This window comes from Semicossyphus pulcher, unplaced genomic scaffold (assembly GCF_022749685.1).
Source record: "Semicossyphus pulcher isolate SPU_LCO1_2020_fin unplaced genomic scaffold, fSemPul1.0.p SCAF_9, whole genome shotgun sequence".
Taxonomy (NCBI): domain Eukaryota; kingdom Metazoa; phylum Chordata; class Actinopteri; order Labriformes; family Labridae; genus Semicossyphus; species Semicossyphus pulcher.
The window spans coordinates 22,094,165-22,112,638 of NW_027211770.1; the positions used below are offsets into that span (position 1 = coordinate 22,094,165).

General features: G+C 39.0%; 1 protein-coding gene across 1 annotated transcript; it reads right to left on the reverse strand.

Moving 5' to 3' along the window:
- Positions 1-1,859: 1,859 nt before the first annotated feature.
- LOC138584196 (carcinoembryonic antigen-related cell adhesion molecule 5-like) lies at positions 1,860-18,409 on the reverse strand. Its single transcript, XM_069656371.1, has 16 exons — positions 18,364-18,409; positions 16,475-16,795; positions 16,073-16,348; positions 15,471-15,731; positions 13,454-13,726; positions 13,030-13,281; positions 12,799-12,901; positions 12,124-12,155; positions 11,957-12,018; positions 7,925-8,036; positions 5,171-5,491; positions 4,771-5,046; positions 4,163-4,429; positions 2,512-2,772; positions 2,054-2,359; positions 1,860-1,957 (listed from the first exon to the last, which is right to left on the reverse strand). The coding sequence occupies exons 1-16, from the start codon at positions 18,407-18,409 to the stop codon at positions 1,860-1,862; spliced, it is 3,267 nt and encodes a 1,088-aa protein (XP_069512472.1).
- Positions 18,410-18,474: the final 65 nt, after the last annotated feature.

Below are 18,474 nucleotides of genomic sequence, written 5' to 3' on the forward strand. Positions count from 1 at the left end.
TTTGAGGAAACACTCCGAGTGCCTCGAGTTGAAAAAACTTCAACTCAAAGCAAAAAAGCGCCTGACGTCATGGGCGTTTTTTCTCATTGTCCTATCGGATGAAAGGAGAGGCGAGCCTTCTGTCAGTTTACAAAATAACGGTAGGGTTAATGACAGCTAATGATTCGGTGGTTGCCTTAACAACAGTAGGGAAAAAAAGCCGCCCCCAGCTGCTAAAACGCGCTGTCTGATCGGGTGTTTACTTTCACAAAAAGGCAGTGCGGTGCGCCTTGCGTTTTACGCCTGCAAAACACTTTCTGTCTGATCGGGCCCTTAGACAAGTTTTATTGGTTTCACTTGTTATTTCTTATATTATGTTATGTCTTTTATTGTATTATAGTCACATATTCTGTGTTATGTTTGTATGAATGGCTGCTCGTTGTTTGTCTGAAACATTGTTAATGACACTCTTGAAAAATGGATTTTTAATCTCAAGATTTTTTTCCTGGTTAAATAAAGGTTAAATAATAATAACAAAAAATAATAAATGTTAATCCTTTTATGGTTTATATGACCACACACTAAAATTAATTCAAACACATTTACCTCTAATTAGAAAAAGCAGAGCAACATTTTTTGTGTGTTTTAAGGTGCAAAAAAAGCTACATAGATATTAACATAACATTATTAGTAAAAGGGCTCACAGTGTAAAATGTCATAGCTCTACAGAGCTTTTATTCCTATTTGGGTCAATTCTGTTTATGCAAACAGATAAAGGAGAATATAAATGCAGCTTAAGGCACATTTATATTGCTGGATAATTAGAGATTTGAGACATATTGGGAATCCTGTCACTGTTACATTGTGTTTTAATTACATGTATATTTTGAATTATACGTATTGCTTTTTGTATTTTTGCTCTTATTGCCTATATTTTTTTATCTTGTTCTATTTAAGTCTTACTTACTTATTTTTATTCTAGTTCTGTGTTAATTGTTCGACACCAAAACACAAATTCCTTGTATGCGTCACCGTACTTGGCACTAAACCCTGATTGTGATTTCACTGCATTGGGAAAAATGTATCTAAAAATATTTATTTAACCTAAAGGTAGAATAAAAAAGAATCAGTTCTAAAAACATTGGTGTCTCCTCTCTGCTGAGTGCAGGTGAAGACTTTTATCGTATGCAGGACAAAGAAAGAACAGCAGGATTAATTCTCTCTATGGAGGAAAAACCTCTTAATAAATGTTTTTTATAATGAGGTCAAATTACCTTAAAAGGGAAAGACATATATGAGTTCATATATGATCATATGATGTTCTTGGTTTGGTTGTTGCAGCTGTAAAACAAAACATGTTGTTGAATTACAGCTGATAGCTGCGTATGTGTTCATATATACTTTGTATGTCTCAGTTTAGGGTGAAGTTAGAGGAATTCTTACCTTATTCGGCTGAGGTTAGTTGTTGACTCTAAAAACATAAAAAAAAAAAACCATTAGAATATTTCAGATAGATTCTACTCAACACCTGTATATATTTAATAGTCTATAAATTAAAAGTGGTCTATTTAAAAGTACTGTATAACACTAGTAACTAAAGATGTTTAATCTATAATTTTGGGGTGGTGTTCGGGGGCTTTCACATTAGGGACCCGAGCCGGATCTGAGTACACTTGACCCCAAAGTCCAGTTCGTTTGATTAGTGTGATCACTGTGTACCGTACTCGAGCATGGTTCATTGATCCATGCCCAGGTCCATTTAACTGGGTCAAAGCTTGTTAGTTAAAATTACCATCACACTGCAAGATCAACACTGCGTACAATTCATTAAGAAAATGAAGAGAAATGTCTCACTGGTGATATTAAAGAGAAATTGTAACTCACTTTTTATAAATATAGTATCCTCCAACAGCAGAAGCAGTACCGGTAACTATTAAACATGTGATTACTATTGCAGCAATGGCACCAGCTGAGAGACCTCCACCTGAGGCACATGACATGAAACAGAAGAAAACAGCATTTTAATGTAATTGTGAATTCAAAATAATAACAGTTTAACAGTATTCAGTAGCACACCGATTACATACAGTAAAAGTTATATAAGAAGACGAGTTAAAAAAAAGTTTACCTGGTACAGTCAATACATGAAACGCAGACGCTGATGTCTCTGTTATATTATTCTTTGCCAGACAGGTGTAGTTTCCGCTGTCAGAAGTTTCAGCGTTCTCCTTAATATACACGGCAACATTTTGTATCTCTGCCCCATTCAGAATCCAGGTGTAGCTAGCAGATGGTCCAGACTCAGCAGAGCAGTTTAATGTGAAGCTCTGACCAAGATGTATCTCATTGTTTCCTGTGATTTGAACATTTTCTGGTCCATCTGGAAAAACAGATTGTTGTGAAGAGTTTAGAGCAGAACAAATAATAACACATATTGAACTGGTGACAGGCCTACAGTAAGAGTATCTCAGTAGTACACAGTTATTTATGGAACTCATTGGACAGATGTACATTGAACAGTTTGTTACCTACAGTTCACAACCATGATGTATCTAGCTTCCACTGTGTTGATGGAGTTGCTGACGTGACAGGAATATTCTCCTCCGTCTGTTTTCTTTAGAGGTTGAAAGGACAGCACTCTGTTCTCGTTGTAAAATATCATGTTGTCAGCTGGAGTCAGATCTGATCCGTCCTTCATCCACTTCCTGGTAATGCTGGGACCAACAGCATCACAGGTTAAGTTGACAGAGTTCCCCTCAATCAGCAGGTTTGTTGATGATGTGATAGAAGCACCTGATACGTGTGAAATATGTGAAAACAGGAACAAAGGACACAAGTCACTGAGTGTTGAGTTGATTCTTCAACAACTGACTCAAACAATCACCCACTGCGAGACTTAGGACCTTTTACCTTTTTTTTTTACGCGATACTTTCTTACTCTTACTCCAGTAGTTATTTCTATAGCTACTTTTACTCCTACTTGAGTAAAAGTAATTATAAAGTAACAGTACTTTTACTTTAGTATCGTTTTTGGTTACTCTACCCACCACTGCATGTTTCTTACTAGCAGGTGAATCAAGCCTGTCTCCTTGACATTTCTTTTGTATCAGTCACTAATCGCTGCCTGGGATAAGTTAACACTACATTTAGGTTCAGGACCTCAAGTGGGAGCTGAACATCGGCTCCCTCATCAAAAAGGGACAGCAGAGGATGTACTTTCTGCGGCAGCTGAAGAAGTTCAATCTCAAAGACAATGATGGTGCACTTCTACACCGCCATCATTGAGTCCATCGTCACCTGCTCCATCACCGTCTGGTCAGCCTACAGCGTATCATCCGCTCTGCAGAGAGGGGGATTGGCTGCAATCTGCCATCTCTCGAGAACCTGTACACCTCCAGGACCCTAAGGCGTGCAAGTTTGAAGCTGACCCCTCTCACCCAGGACACAGTCTCTTTGAGACCCTCCCCTTTGGCAAGAGACTGCGCTCCATCAGGACCAAAACCTCCCGACACAGGAACAGTTTCTTCCCCTGTGCTGCCAGCCTCATCAACAAGGCCCCAGCACCACTACACCCCCCCATGTGACATGGACTCTCATCCAGCCCCTCAGTCACTTAACACTTAACGAGTGTTAAGTCTGTAATTTGGACTATGCATTACATTAACGCACACTGGACTTACTACTTAAGTCTTATGTAGTACTTATACTGTTTGTACACTGCACTATTTTTTAATTTATACTGTAAGCTCTTTGCATTGTTCAATATCCTGCACATCTGTACAGTTTTTAATCACACCTGTTGTACATATCTTGTATTATACATATTGCTTTTTATATTTATATAATAATTGTCTATTTTTTATCTTATTCTATTTTCTTATTTTACTCTAGTTCTGTGTTAATTGTTCTGCACCAAAATCACCAAAACAAATTCCTTGTATGTGCAAACCTACTTGGCAATAAACACTATTTCTGATTTGGAGTCTGATTCTGATTCGTTATGGCCTCAAACATTTCTCATTCTGAGACCTGAGAAGTTTCTTTAAGCAAACGTATGAATGTTGTGTTTTTTTGTTCCACACATTTTTTGTTCATTCTGTTTAAGTAGTTGTATCTGATTCTATCTCAGGTTGATGGTTACATCACAACAATGTCTTTTTAAAAACCTTTTCTTCAAACTTACCCAGTACAGACACATGTGACGATACAGATGTTTCACTTCTCAGGGTTTTAAAGTTAGAGGCCTGGCAGCTGTAGTTTCCACTCTGCCTCTCCTGAACGTTGACCAGTCTGAGCTCTGGTCCAGTATCAGGCAGCTCTTCTCCATTCAGAAACCAGTTAAAGTGAGCTTCAGGTCTGGAGTCAGCTGAGCAGGACAGGCTGATGTTTGACCCTTTCTCAAAGTACTCTTGTGATGGAGATAGCTTCAGGTTTGTATTTTCAGGACCATCTGAATATGGGGGAAATAACAGCAAAAGAATCATCCAAATGTTTTTGGAACATGAAATAAAGGTGAATGACATGCAGCTTAACTCATTGTGAGGCATTATAAGTGATTAGTTTGCAGAATGAATCAGTTATAATACGTCACCAGAAAGAAGAAACCTCTGTGAAATGTGATGTAACAGAAAAGCCCTGCTGGAAACACTTCTTAATGAAACTGACTGTGTAATGATGTTTCACTACAAACACACTGCGCTTACTTAACTGTGACAATCATCTAAACTCTCTCTGATGTTGGCCTGCAGATGGAGTCAGATAAAGTCGTAAGTATGAAGGTAAGTAACTCACAGCTGATGATGAGGTTTATTGTATCACTGGTTCCATCACTGACAGGATTGGACACATTACACCTGAATGGTCCCAGGTCATAGCGGAGGACGTTGGTTATAGTGAGAGTGGAGCCTCCATCAGTGAGCTGAACTCTGTCACTGGCTGTGACCTCAGAGCTGCCGTTCATCCAGAAGAAAGAGGGGGAGGATCCAGAGGAGGAGCAGGAGAGACAGACGGAGCTGAACTCCACCAAGTCTGTGCTGTTGGCCTCTGCTCTTACGCTGTCGATTGGCTCTGTGGGTAAAGATCTTATATGAAGCCACTGAACACCTGAACACAGTCATTTATTTCTTGCTTATTTGTTTTGTTCAATCTCCATTAAGCATTCAAAGAGATATAACGTGAGATATTTGCTCACCATAAACGTTCAGTGTTGTTCTGCCTACAAGTTCAGCAGCTCCATGAGGTGTAATAGTGACTCTGTATTCTCCTCTGTCATTGAGAGCCAGATTCCTGAGCTCCAAAGATCCAGTATATATGAAGAGGGTGATCCTGCCTTCATACTCTGATGCTGTTATGTTTGCAGTATTTGAAGTGATTACATGTCTCTCATCAAATCTCCAGGTCACTGAAAAAACTGGGTTTTCTGTTGGAGTCAGGGTTGTGGTGAACGTCACCGTCCCTCCAACAGCTGCATTCAGAGGACCGTCTGGCAACACACCAGCTCCATTAGTTAAACCTGGAGGAGACACAGATACAGGTCAGAGAAGGGCTGTAGTGAAATCACATTGTGATCACATGCTCTATTAAAAACAATCAAAGTGTTTAAAGAACACTGTGTCAGAAAAACCCCAGATACAAAAAAAATTGCCATTATTCTAAGAGAAGGAAATGATTTCTGCTTTATGCTGAGCTCTAACACTTAACCTAGATTAATGACTAATTTGTTTATATTAAGATGCTTGTTCTAACACAACCCAAATATTTGTTGGACTACTTAAAAAGAAAATACAAAATGAATTGTTAGTCAGACATTTTTCGATATGTATGCTTTTTAATCTAAAGATCAGATGTTATAACATAATATCTACATTTTACTCTGGAATTAAAAGCTCCCTTAAGATGTTTAATGATTATACTACGTATTTCTTCTATATAAAAGTTAAAGTTAAATTGAAGTATATTTGTTAAATATCCATAAATCTTCTTTTAGCAAGACTGTACAGAATGAGAAGTGTTTATGTTTCTTTATTGACTACCTAAATAGCCTTTTAGATAAAATGTAACCCACCAACCTCCCTTACACATCCTGAATACCGTTTATGTGGAATATAGAAAAATAAAGCACAATAAAATCTCACCGATTGACCTAAAGTTGTAAAGAGCGATCGTGTTTTGTTTTGTAGGACTTATATTAAGTACAAGTTTAAAACATGCCCTGATTTTTTCAGGTGGGGTTTTACCAATGTCCACCTACATATTCCAGGCATAGCTGGACTGTGAATCACCTGCTGCTCATATTTTGATGATGTATTTGGCGATTTGCTTGGTATATATTGTCTCAAGGGACAGCGTCCATGAAATACAACCAGAAATTCATCGACTGTCGTGTGGGGGTCTGGATTGTTAAGTAAGGGTAATCGCTTGACCCACATGTCACATACATCCCGCATTACTGCGAGTTTGTCACATTCTCATTGGCCCTGCCTGGTTTCTCTGTCATCAAAGCGTATGATGTGAGAAAACATGACATGTCTTTAGAGACGTGGAGGCTGGGCTGGTGTGGTTACACGTGGTCTGCGGTTGTGAGGCCGGTTGGATGTACTGCCAAATTCTCTGAAACGCCTTTGGAGGCGGCTTATGGTAGAGAAATGAACATTCGATTCACGGGCCACAGCTCTGGTGGACATTCCTGCAGTCAGCATGGCAATTGCACGCTCCCTCAAAACCAGCGACATCTGTGGCATTGTGCTGTGTCATAAAACTGCACATTTTAGAGTGGCCAGCCGAAGACACACCTGTGCAATAATCATGCTGTCTAATCAGCATCTTGATATGCCACACCTGTGAGGCGGATGGATTATCTCGATCATAGCTGGACTGTTGGACTGTGAATCACCTGCTGCTCATATTTTGATGATGTATTTGGCGATTTGCTTGGTATGTATTGTCTCAAGGGACAGCGCCCATGAACCAGAGATTCATCCACTGTTGTGTGGGGGTCTGGATTGTTAAGTAAGGGTAATCACTGAACCCACATGTCACATACATCCCCTATTGCTGCGAGTTTGTCACGTTCTCGTTGGCCCTGCTTTGTTTCTCTGTCATCAAAGCGTATGACACGTGAGAAAACATGAAATGTCTTTAGAGATGTGGTGGCTAGAAATATTTGCCGCTCCAGTGTCATCACTCCAGGGATTGCTGTCACTTCGCCTTTTGACTTGTGCTGCCAAAATGAGCAACCCAGTGTAGGTTTGTGAGTTGGTCACATCCAAGGTATTCCATACACGAGCCTCCCCTCTAACTTTGTCATCTCAAGTGGTTCCTTCTCACATGATGGTGTTATGAAGAGCTCAAATGCTGATTTTGTCTTGCCCTAAGGCAGAGGGAAAGTTTTTGGAAGATTATGAAATTGCATGTGATGGTGACCTCAATATCACCCTAAACAACCAGAACCCATCTGTATAAAATATTGATACTTATATGTTTTATACAGCTAAAACAGCCTGGGGTCAAAGTGACCCCAAGTAATACCAATGTGTACAAAGTTCATACAGGACGTTGAAGACATATAAGCATGATAATTTTATCTTAACCCAGTTGTCCACATTAAATTAGGTCATAAGTCTTTAAAAATGAAGCTAAAAACCATTCGGTCAACCATTTCGGCCTATTTAAGGACCTTAAACACTGAATGGGGTCAAATTGACCCCAAAGATAATAGGAGGACTAGTTCACTGCTTTACTGGATATTTTTAGCCACTGAATCTGTGAATGATGTAATTGAATGAATGTATTGATATCACTATCAATGCTATTTCATGAAACAAGAGTTACACATGCCATTTCATCCCTCTGTAACATCTCACTGTATCTCCTTAGACAAGGACACACTAATGCTGGAAATTCTTCATATACTGTATATGCTGAATCAAATATGTTGATAGCTCACCTGAAATGAGTCCCAGGAGGATGACATGTTTCACAGCTATTTCCATTTCATCCAGAGCATCATCAAGTATGAAACAGAAAAGAGTGATTTGTTTCAGACCTCTAAACTTTACCTGTTGATATGTCAGTGTCAGAATGTGGGATTCAGGCTATGAAGGGAGTAGGCTATAAGGAAGTAATGATTAATATGTGTGTTATGTTGACCTAAGTGCATCAGTGTCCCAGTGATAATCATTGACATGGTATGATGATTAGAGTCCATAATATGAACTATGAGCAATTCTAAAACAATCATAATCAACATGTTGATTGTGATTGGATAAGAGGGATTCCATGAGTGGTGATATAGAGAACAACATCACTGGGACTTTTCACTCTGTATCACTCCGCCTCAGCCAGGTGTTCTGAATACTGTTAAGTAACATTACAGCAGACAGTGTATGTCTACAGTGATCAAGCTGGTACCTCTGAATAAACTGTTGTATAAAAGCAATATCACACTCCAGTTCTGATGTTAGACTGAATATCATCACTGTGATTATCTGCAGCCTCCTGCCTATGACCTAATCACATTTACAGGGAGTTTTGCTTCTGATGAATAAAGTATTACACCTCATGTAATGTGTGATTGAAGGCAGAACAACACTGACCATAAACACGTTTATGGTGAGCAAATATTTCACGATATATCTCTTTCAGTGCTTAATGGAAATTATGTACAGCTGTGGAGCAAGAAACAATGACTGATGATTTTTTTTTTTTATGTGTTCAGGTGCTTCATAAAAGATCTTTGTCCACAGAGCCAATCGACAGCGTATGAGCAGAGGCCAACAGCACAGACTTGATGGAGCTCAGCTCCGTGCGTCTCTCCTGCTCCTCCTCTGCATCCTCCCTCTCTTTCCTCTGGATGAACGGCAGCTCTGAGGTCACAGCCAGTGACAGAGTTCATCTCACTGATGGAGGCTCCACTCTCACTATAACCAATGTCTAGAGTTTAGATGATTGTCACAGTTAAGTAAGCGCTGTGTGTTTGTAGTGAAACATCATTACACAGTCAGTTTCATTAAGAAGTGTTTCCAGCAGGGCTTTTCTGTTACATCACATTTCACAGAGGTTTCTTCTTTCTGGTGACGTATTATAACTGATTCATTCTGCACACTAATCACTTATAATGCCTCACAATGAGTTAAGCTGCATGTCATTCACCTTTATTTCATGTTCCAAAAACATTTAGATGATTCTTTTGCTGTTATTTCCCCCATATTCAGATGGTCCTGAAAATACAAACCTGAAGCTATCTCCATCACAAGAGTACTTTGAGAAAGGGTCAAACATCAGCCTGTCCTGCTCAGCTGACTCCAGACCTGAAGCTCACTTTAACTGGTTTCTGAATGGAGAAGAGCTGCCTGATACTGGACCAGAGCTCAGACTGGTCAACGTTCAGGAGAGGCAGAGTGGAAACTACAGCTGCCGGGCCTTTAACAACAAAACCCTGAGAAGTGAAACATCTGTACAGTCACGTGTGTCTGTACTGGGTAAGTTTGAATAATAGGTTTTGTATTAAGACATATAGATGTGATCTAACCATCAACCTGAGACAGAATCAGATACAACCTTTTAAACAGGATGAACTAAAGATTTGTGGAACAAAAAAAACCACTACATAGATACATTTGCTCTCAACAATATTCTGCAGTTGTTGTCGTGCAGAGACAACTGAAAGGTCTGAGAATGAAAAATGTTTGAGGTCTTCACAAATGACTTTCTCTTGTGCTCTCTGACTCTCAGGTTTTACTGTTCTGTCTGACAAGAAAGGTAAACAAATTTTGACTCGTAAAATCTATGGAGTTCTTCACCTTATTTCCAAATTAGTGTCTCCCCGAAACACAGTTAAACATGCACTTATATATCTTCGAGGTGAGCGCATGATTCTCTCATATTGTTTACATTGGGCGGGGACCCCTTGTCCTTCAGGTTGAAAAGCGCTGATACATCTTTAAAAACAGGATGTATACCATTGTTGTACTTCTGCCTACTTAACACATTCCTGAGCTAGATAGATACTAAAGAGGATTCAAACAGTATCTTTTTAATCCTTTAATCAGTCGTATTGCAAGACAGCACTTTGATTTTCTCTCATAGGCTGTCTTCGAAATCGGACACTATATACTACATACTACATACTGTATACTACATACTATATACTACATACTACATACTGTATACTACATACTATATACTACATACTACATACTGTATACCACATACTATATACTACATACTGCATACTTTATACCACATACTATATGCTACATACTGCATACTGTATACCACATACTATATACTACATACTGTATACTACATACTATATACTACATACTGCATACTTTATACCACATACTATATACTACATACTGCATACTTTATACCACATACTATATGCTACATACTGCATACTGTATACCACATACTATATACTACATACTGTATACCACATACTATATACTACATACTGTATACTACATACTATATACTACACACTACATACTGTTTAATACATACTATATACTACATACTGTATACTACATACTATATACTACATACTGCATACTTTATACTACATACTATATACTACATACTACATACTGTATACCACATACTACATACTGTATTCTACATACTATATACTACATACTGCATACTTTATACCACATACTATATACTACATACTGTATACCATATACTACATACTGTATACTACATACTATATACTACATACTGTATACCATATACTACATACTGTATACTACATACTATACACTACATACTGTATACCACATACTATATACTACATGTTACATACTGTATACTACATACTATATACTGCATACTACATACTGTATACCACATACTACATACTACATACTATATACTACATACTACATACTGTATACTACATACTATATACTGCATACTACATACTGTATACCACATACTACATACTACATACTATAAACTACATACTACATTCTACATTTTGGCCAAATCAGTACGTACTGTTAGTATAGTATGGCATTTCGAGCACAGCCATAATGTGGACAAAGCTCATGATCACAGCTGCCATTGAACCATATTTATATTGATGATACATTTTTTCCCCTGTAGCAACGTCCTAATAAAAAGTAAACTCCAGAAGCACAACTTCATTTAACATCAGTTTCTTTATTGTTTATATTTAGTGTGAGAACAAGTCAAATTCCAATAAAACAACACGAGTTTATGATTCAGCTTTTTAAAAATGCTTTACACTTCAGATGACATTTCCACATGTGTCATTTTAGTTGGCCGTACATAGAAAACAATGTTAATCATTTTATGGTTTATTTGACCATACACTAAAATTAAATTATAACACATTCACCTCTAATTAGAAATAGCAGAGCAGTGTTATTTTTTATTTCTGTACCTGTTTTTAATGTCACTGCACAAGTACAAGTACTGAACCATGAAATGCAGTTTAGCATGTAACCAGAAGTGCAAACAAGCTTTAAGGTGCTGAGTAATGTGCAAAGCAAGTATTAAGTGATAAATATACTATGTACAGTAACCGTGGTAACATAACAGTATGTGTAAAAGGGCTCAAAGTATTAAACCGCAGAGAATAACCACCAAACTCTTCAGCTCTGTGGAGCGTTTTATTCAGTTTAGCCGACTGCTGTATACGCCAAATGCAAAAAGGACACTTGCTACTGCTGCTGTTGCTCTTTACAAATAGTATATTAATACAGCTTAAGGCACATTTATATTGCTGGATATCTAATTAACCCTTTGAGGTAATCCTGTCACTGTTACATTTTAAAGGTGTAATGGAAAAAGTATTAGTTCTAAAAACATTCGTGTCTCCTCTTTTCTGGGTGCAGGTGACTTTACAAGTATCTTATTTTTCTGATCATCTGCAGGACAAAAAATGAAACAGCAGGGGACAATAATGAGGTCAAATTACCTCAAAGGGAGAAGACTGTTGAGTTTATACGTTTTCATATACCGGTGATGCGTTCTCATACACGTGTTCTTGGTTTGGTTGTTGCAGTTGTACTGTAAAACCAAACATCTTTGTTAAATTACAGCTGATAGCTCCATATGTGTTCATATATACTTTGTATGTCTCAGTTTAGGGAGTTAGATCAGAGGAATTCTTACCTGTATTATTCAGCTGAGGTTTGTTGTTGACTCTAGATTAAAAAAAAAAAACATTATGATAATATGTCCACATAGATTCTACTCAACACTTATATAAATATTATATTCTATAAATTTAAGTTGTCTATTTGAAAGTACTGTATAAAAGCAGTAGCTAAATATGTTTAGTGTATAATGTTGGGGTAGTGTTAATGTTAACTAGGGCAAAGCTAGTTAGCTAAAAGTACCATCCAAAATCAACACTGCGTACAATTAATTAAAGGGACAGTTTGGTTTGTTTGAAGTGGAGTTGTATGAGATACTTATCAATAGTAAGTGCCTCGTACGGTGTCAGATCATAGTAACACGTATGTGTTGCTGTTCACACAAAGTAGTGCCAAATAAAGAGGCGTTCTTACTGAAAAGTGAAACACGGTGAATTATTCAAACATAGCGTACAATCGATTCCACTTTTGATTTTTAGGTGGGACGTCTTTATAAGTGGACAAGTTACATGTGGAACTGACTCGACCTGCAGCGGCATGTAGCCTAGCAACCGTGCCGACATCCACTGTGTGTAGTACACTTACTATTGATAAGCATCTCATACAACCCGACTTCAAACAAACCAAACTATCACTTTCATAAAATAAGCAGGAATGTCTGACTAGTAATATTCTAAAGTAATTTACTCACTTCTTTTTATAAATATAGTATCCTCCAGCAGCAGAAGCAGCTGTAACTATTAAACATGTGATTATTATTGCAGCAATGGCACCAGCTGAGAGACCTCCACCTGCTTTCAGTGAGACACATGAAACAGAAGAAAACAGCATTTTTATGTAACGGTGAATTCAAAATATGAATAGTTTAATAGTATTCAGTAGCACAGCAATGATTACATACAGTAAATGTTTTGTAGTTTACCTGTTACAGTCAATCCATGCACCGCAGACGATGATCTCACAGTTACAGTATTACTTGCTTGACAGGTGTAGTTTCCGCTGTCAGAAGGTTCAGTGTTCTCCTTAGTGTACACAGCAGAGCTGTGTATCTCTGCCCCATTCAGTATCCAGGTGTAGTGAGCAGGTGGTTCAGACTCAGCAGAGCAGGTTAATGTGAAGGTCTGATCTGGATGTATCTCTCTTGGACCTGTGATTTGAACATTTTCTGGTCCATCTGGAAAAACAGATTGATGTGAAGATCTTTGAGCAGAACAATTAAAACATATTGAACTGGTCCAATAATTGACTTTAGAATATAAATCTACAATAAGAGTATCTCAGTTGTACACGGTTATTCATGTTACTCATCATTTGGACTAATGTACATTGTACAGTTTGTTACCTACAGTTCACAACCATGATGTATCTAGCTTCCTCGTTGCTCACAGGGTTGCTGACGTTACAGGAATATTCTCCACTGTCTGTTTTCTTTAGAGGCTGAAAGGACAGCACTCTGTGCTCATCGTAAAATATCATGTTGTCAGCTGGAGTCAGATCTGAGCCGTCCTTCATCCACTTCCTGTTAAAGACGGAGCCAGCAGCATCACAGGTTAAGTTGACAGAGTTCCCCTCCATCGCCAGGTTTGTTGATGACGTGACAGAAGCACCTGATATTCTCTCTGTTGGACAAAAGATCAAAGATGTGCAGAATATGTGAGCAAGATAAAGATTGATCACTAGTGCCAATACTGCAATGATTGAACCAGGACACCTGCATGATCCTGATCATAGTTTGTTACTTTGACTACAGTGAGAGTGAAGTTTCCATTAGAGAGCTGAACTCTGTCATTTCTGGACTTCAGAGCTTGATTGCCTTGAATGAATCCTGCCCGTCACCGTGTAACACTCGACCTCTTTATCTTGTCGATGTTAAACGCTCAAGAGGTTCTTTTAGAAGAAAAATAAAACCTGTAACACTTTAAACAGAACATTTAAACAGGGAACAGATGAAATATCGCTTTAAATTAAGTTTCACCCTCTTTACAGCAATTTTACATTTTACTCTTTATTGCCACTTTGTACTGTTAGGCTGGTTAGGTGATCAGAAATGTGCCTCACTCAAGTAACTTCACTCAGCTCAATACGACAAACGGAAATTGAATTAAAACAAAAAATAGTCTTTAAATCAGTCCCATGTGCATTCAGAACCAACTAAAAGTCCAAAGGTAACGAAATATGAACTTAAATAAACTGAAGTTCACTCGATATATCTTTTAGTCCTTTTTCACCCCGAAAACACACGACTGATCCGCCGATGCCGCCGTCCGTTTGTCCCAAACAAAAATCCTTCAGTTCCGAAAACAGAAAACAATGCACCAAACATGCGATCGATCGCGACTGGTACCAGTAAGAAGAAACACAACAAAGGCACAGGTCTCACCAGTTTCAGGAGGAAGAATAATCCACCGGTTAGATCCCGTCTTTGTTCAGCACGGAGAGTCGCAATAATCCTCTTTCAGATTATCTCAGTTTCCCCACAGTCCATTCAAAGGTCTTGTTTCTCCTTATATTTTCTTTCACATTTGAACCGTCTATGGTTTATTAAAAGGCAGCTGCCGTACTCTCGCCTGGCGCTACCCAATTCAACTCCGCCGCGCGCACATTAATCCTCCCCTCGCCTCTACGCCACATCCGGACCTATATAACCTCGGCACAGACATATTTACCTGCCACATACCCACATCCTTTTATTTTACAGTGGAATATGTAAGTTTGACAGCATTAAAGGCAAAACAGACATTCACAACTATAGTCTCTTAGTTTTAAAACCTTCTGATGCACTCCCTTTTACATATTTTAATGTGGCACTGTCACAACCAGATAACTCAACAACAATGAATCGAACACATAAACCAGACAGGATGATGTTTGCTGTCTGACCCACTCTGCACGTGTAATTATCACACCTCATCAGATGCCTGGTTCTCTGTGCAATGATTAACCTGTGTTGTAGCCACAAACACACTCGCCATATAAACACTGTTACAGTCCGACATGAATGTTAGCCTAACAGTCAGACAGAATGGGGAAACCATTATCAACACTCAACACAAAAAGATAATCATGATTTACTATAAACATAAAGATTGTTGGTTTCAAAGAATGATCATTTATCTGTTGATTGTGTTTATATGTTGTTGTGTATCAGCTATATTTGCTGTGTTTCTGATGAACCCAGAAAGTCATTTGTTGTGAGATCAAACATTTTTGAGATCAAGATTCTTGACAGCAAACGTATTTATGTTGTGTTTTTTTGTTCCACTCATTTTTAGTTCATTCTGGTTAAGTAGTATCTGATTCTATCAGGTTGATGGTTAGATCACTTCCAAATGTCTTTTTACAAAACCTTTTCTTCAAACTTACCCAGTACAGACACACGTGACTGTACAGATGTTTCACTTCTCAGGGTTTTAATGTTAGAGGCCCGGCAGCTGTAGTTTCCACTCTCCTGAACGTTGACCAGTCTGAGCTCTGGTCCAGTATCAGGCAGCTCTTCTCCATTCAGAAACCAGTTAAAGTGAGCTTCAGGTCTGGAGTCAGCTGAGCAGGACAGGCTGATGTTTGACCCTTTCTCAAAGTACTCTTGTGATGGAGATAGCTTCAGGTTTGTATTTTCAGGACCATCTGAATATGGGGGAAATAACAGCAAAAGAATCATCTAAATGTGTTTGGAGCATGAAATAAAGGTGAATGACATGCAGCTTAACTCATTGTGAGGCATTATAAGTGATTAGTGTGCAGAATGAATCAGTTATAATACGTCACCAGAAAGAAGAAACCTCTGTGAAATGTGATGTAACAGAAAAGCCCTGCTGGAAACACTTCTTAATGAAACTGACTGTGTAATGATGTTTCACTACAAACACACAGCGCTTACTTAACTGTGACAATCATCTAAACTCTCTCTGATGTTGGCCTGCAGACGGAGTCAGATAAAGTCGTGAGTATGAAGGTAAGTAACTCACAGCTGATGATGAGGTTTATTGTATCACTGGTTCCATCACTGACAGGATTGGACACATAACACCTGAATGGTCCCTGGTCATAGCGGAGGACGTTGGTTATAGTGAGAGTGGAGCCTCCATCAGTGAGATGAACTCTGTCACTGGCTGTGACCTCAGAGCTGCCGTTCATCCAGAGGAAAGAGAGGGAGGATCCAGAGGAGGAGCAGGAGAGACGGACGGAGCTGAACTCCATCAAGTCTGTGCTGCTGGCCTCTGCTCTTACGCTGTCGATTGGCTCTGTGGGTAAAGATCTTACATGAAACCACTGAACACCTGAACACAGTCATTTATTTCTTGCTTATTTGTTTTGTTAATCTCCATTAAGCATTCAAAGAGACATAACGAAACAAAATATTTGCTCACCGTAAATGTTCAGTGTTCTTTTGCCTGCAAGTTCACCAGCTCCATGAGGTAAAATAGTGACTGTGTATTCTCCTCTGTCATTGAGAGTCAGATTCCTGAGCTCCAGAGATCCAATAGATTTGAAGAAGGTGATCCTGCCTTCATACTCTGGGTTAGTTATGTTTGCAGTATTTGAAGTGATTATATGTCTCTCATCAAATCTCCAGGTCAGTGATATAAATGGGTTTTCTGTTGGAGTCAGGGTTGTGGTGAACGTCACCGTCCCTCCAACAGCTGCATTCAGAGGACCATCTGGCAACACACCAGCTCCATTAGTTAAACCTGGAGGAGACACAGATACAGGTCAGAGAAGGGCTGTAGTGAAATCACATTGTGATCACATGCTCTATTAAAAACAATCACAGTGTTTAAAGAACACGGTGTCAGAAAAACCACAGATACACTCAGTGTTCCCCAACATTTGACAGTTTAAACCACAGAGACAAATGACAGATGAAATCACTTCTGCTTTTGGATCGGCTTCATTTATAGATTAATGATTCTCATGACAAAACTATTTTCAAACTGTTGACTTCATAACTAACATACATTTAGATGAAAACAAGTCAGGTTTGATGTCTTTTGCTTTAATGTATGTATGCTGTGCTTAGTGTGTATAGTATAATGCTCATTCTAAACTAACTCAGTCTCCTCAGTGCTTCAGGAATATGCTAAACCAGCCATCCGCGTCAGCAGCAGCACCCACAGCTCCTCTCTTTGATGCCGCAAGCGCACGGGATGCTGTGAAGCCAGCGTTCCGCGGCTATAGCAATGACTGTATATGTAGACCCATGTCCACCCCGTTAACATGGAGGAGGCGGGCTTTATGACCTATACTGCAGCCAGTCAGCAAGGGGCGCCCGAAATGTTTTGGCTTCACTTTTAGGGAGCTGTCATGTTTATACAGTCTATGGGCTATAGAGGCGGGAATTTATCCACGGCCTGCGAAGTCCTCATTAGGGATTTCGATGGAATATATGCTATCCCGATTCATATATATTCATTAATATTGGTATGTATAACGAACTGCACTCCCACGGAGAGAGTGAGAGTGAGAGTGCGGACGCAGCGAAGAAAGTGGTCATATATATATGAGACATGTTGTTCCGCTGCAGCATATACATTTCAGTTTAGTGAAGGTAATGAAAGAGTGATCCAGCTGGGCGTACTCCTGTGTGTAACGTCACGGCCGACATAGAGCTGAAGGTTACTACAGACTTTAAATTACGCCCTGTGCACCAGTTAGACTTAGATGAGACTTAAATAAAAGGGCATTGAAACGAGAGAGAGTCATCCGTGATCGGACAGTAAGTTGATCGACAGGTTTCGTTTTGTCAGACAAGTCCTGTTTGAAAGAATTAAAGAGCTCTCCCCTCCGCTGCACAAGCGCGCTGTCCCCGCCCTGCAGGTGCTGACTGAGCTCAGATTTTGTGCCAGTAGGGCCTTTGAAAATACAGAGGGAGATAAGAAAAATGTACATCGGACAACTGCATGCTTGATTATTTATGTTTCCTCATCTTCATTGCTTGGTAACAGTCACCGCTTTTCGAGTATTCACGTGAAAAAATGACGTCAACCATTTCGGCCTATTTAAGGACCTTAAACACTGAATGGGGTCAAATTGACCCCGAAGACAATAGGAGGACTAGTTCACCGGTATCTCGGATATTTTAAGCCACTGAATCTGTGAATGATGTAATTGAATGAATGTATTGATATCACTATCAATGCCATTTCATGAAACAAGAGGAACATGCCATTTCATTCCTCTGTAACATCTTACTGTATCTTCTCAGACAAACACTGCTGTTTCTTCATGTATGTGCTGAATCATGTTGATGATGGCTCACCTGAAATGAGTCCCAGGAGGATGACACGTATCACAGCTATTTCCATTTCATCCAGAGTATCATCGAGTTTAACACAGGAAAGAGTGATTTGTTTCAGCCTAAACTTCCCCT

Bases quoted from the DNA above. Each gene is read 5' to 3' on its own strand.
- LOC138584196 (XM_069656371.1), bottom strand. From the start codon at position 18,409: ATGGAAATAGCTGTGATACGTGTCATCCTCCTGGGACTCATTTCAG. The intron at 5,492-7,924 runs GTGAGCTATCAA...TGTCTCCTCCAG, and splicing joins CCTCCTGGGACTCATTTCAG to GTTTAACTAATGGAGCTGGT. The intron at 1,958-2,053 runs GTGCTACTGAAT...CCTCAGGTGGAG, and splicing joins TTTTACTGTATGTAATCGGT to GTCTCTCAGCTGGTGCCATT.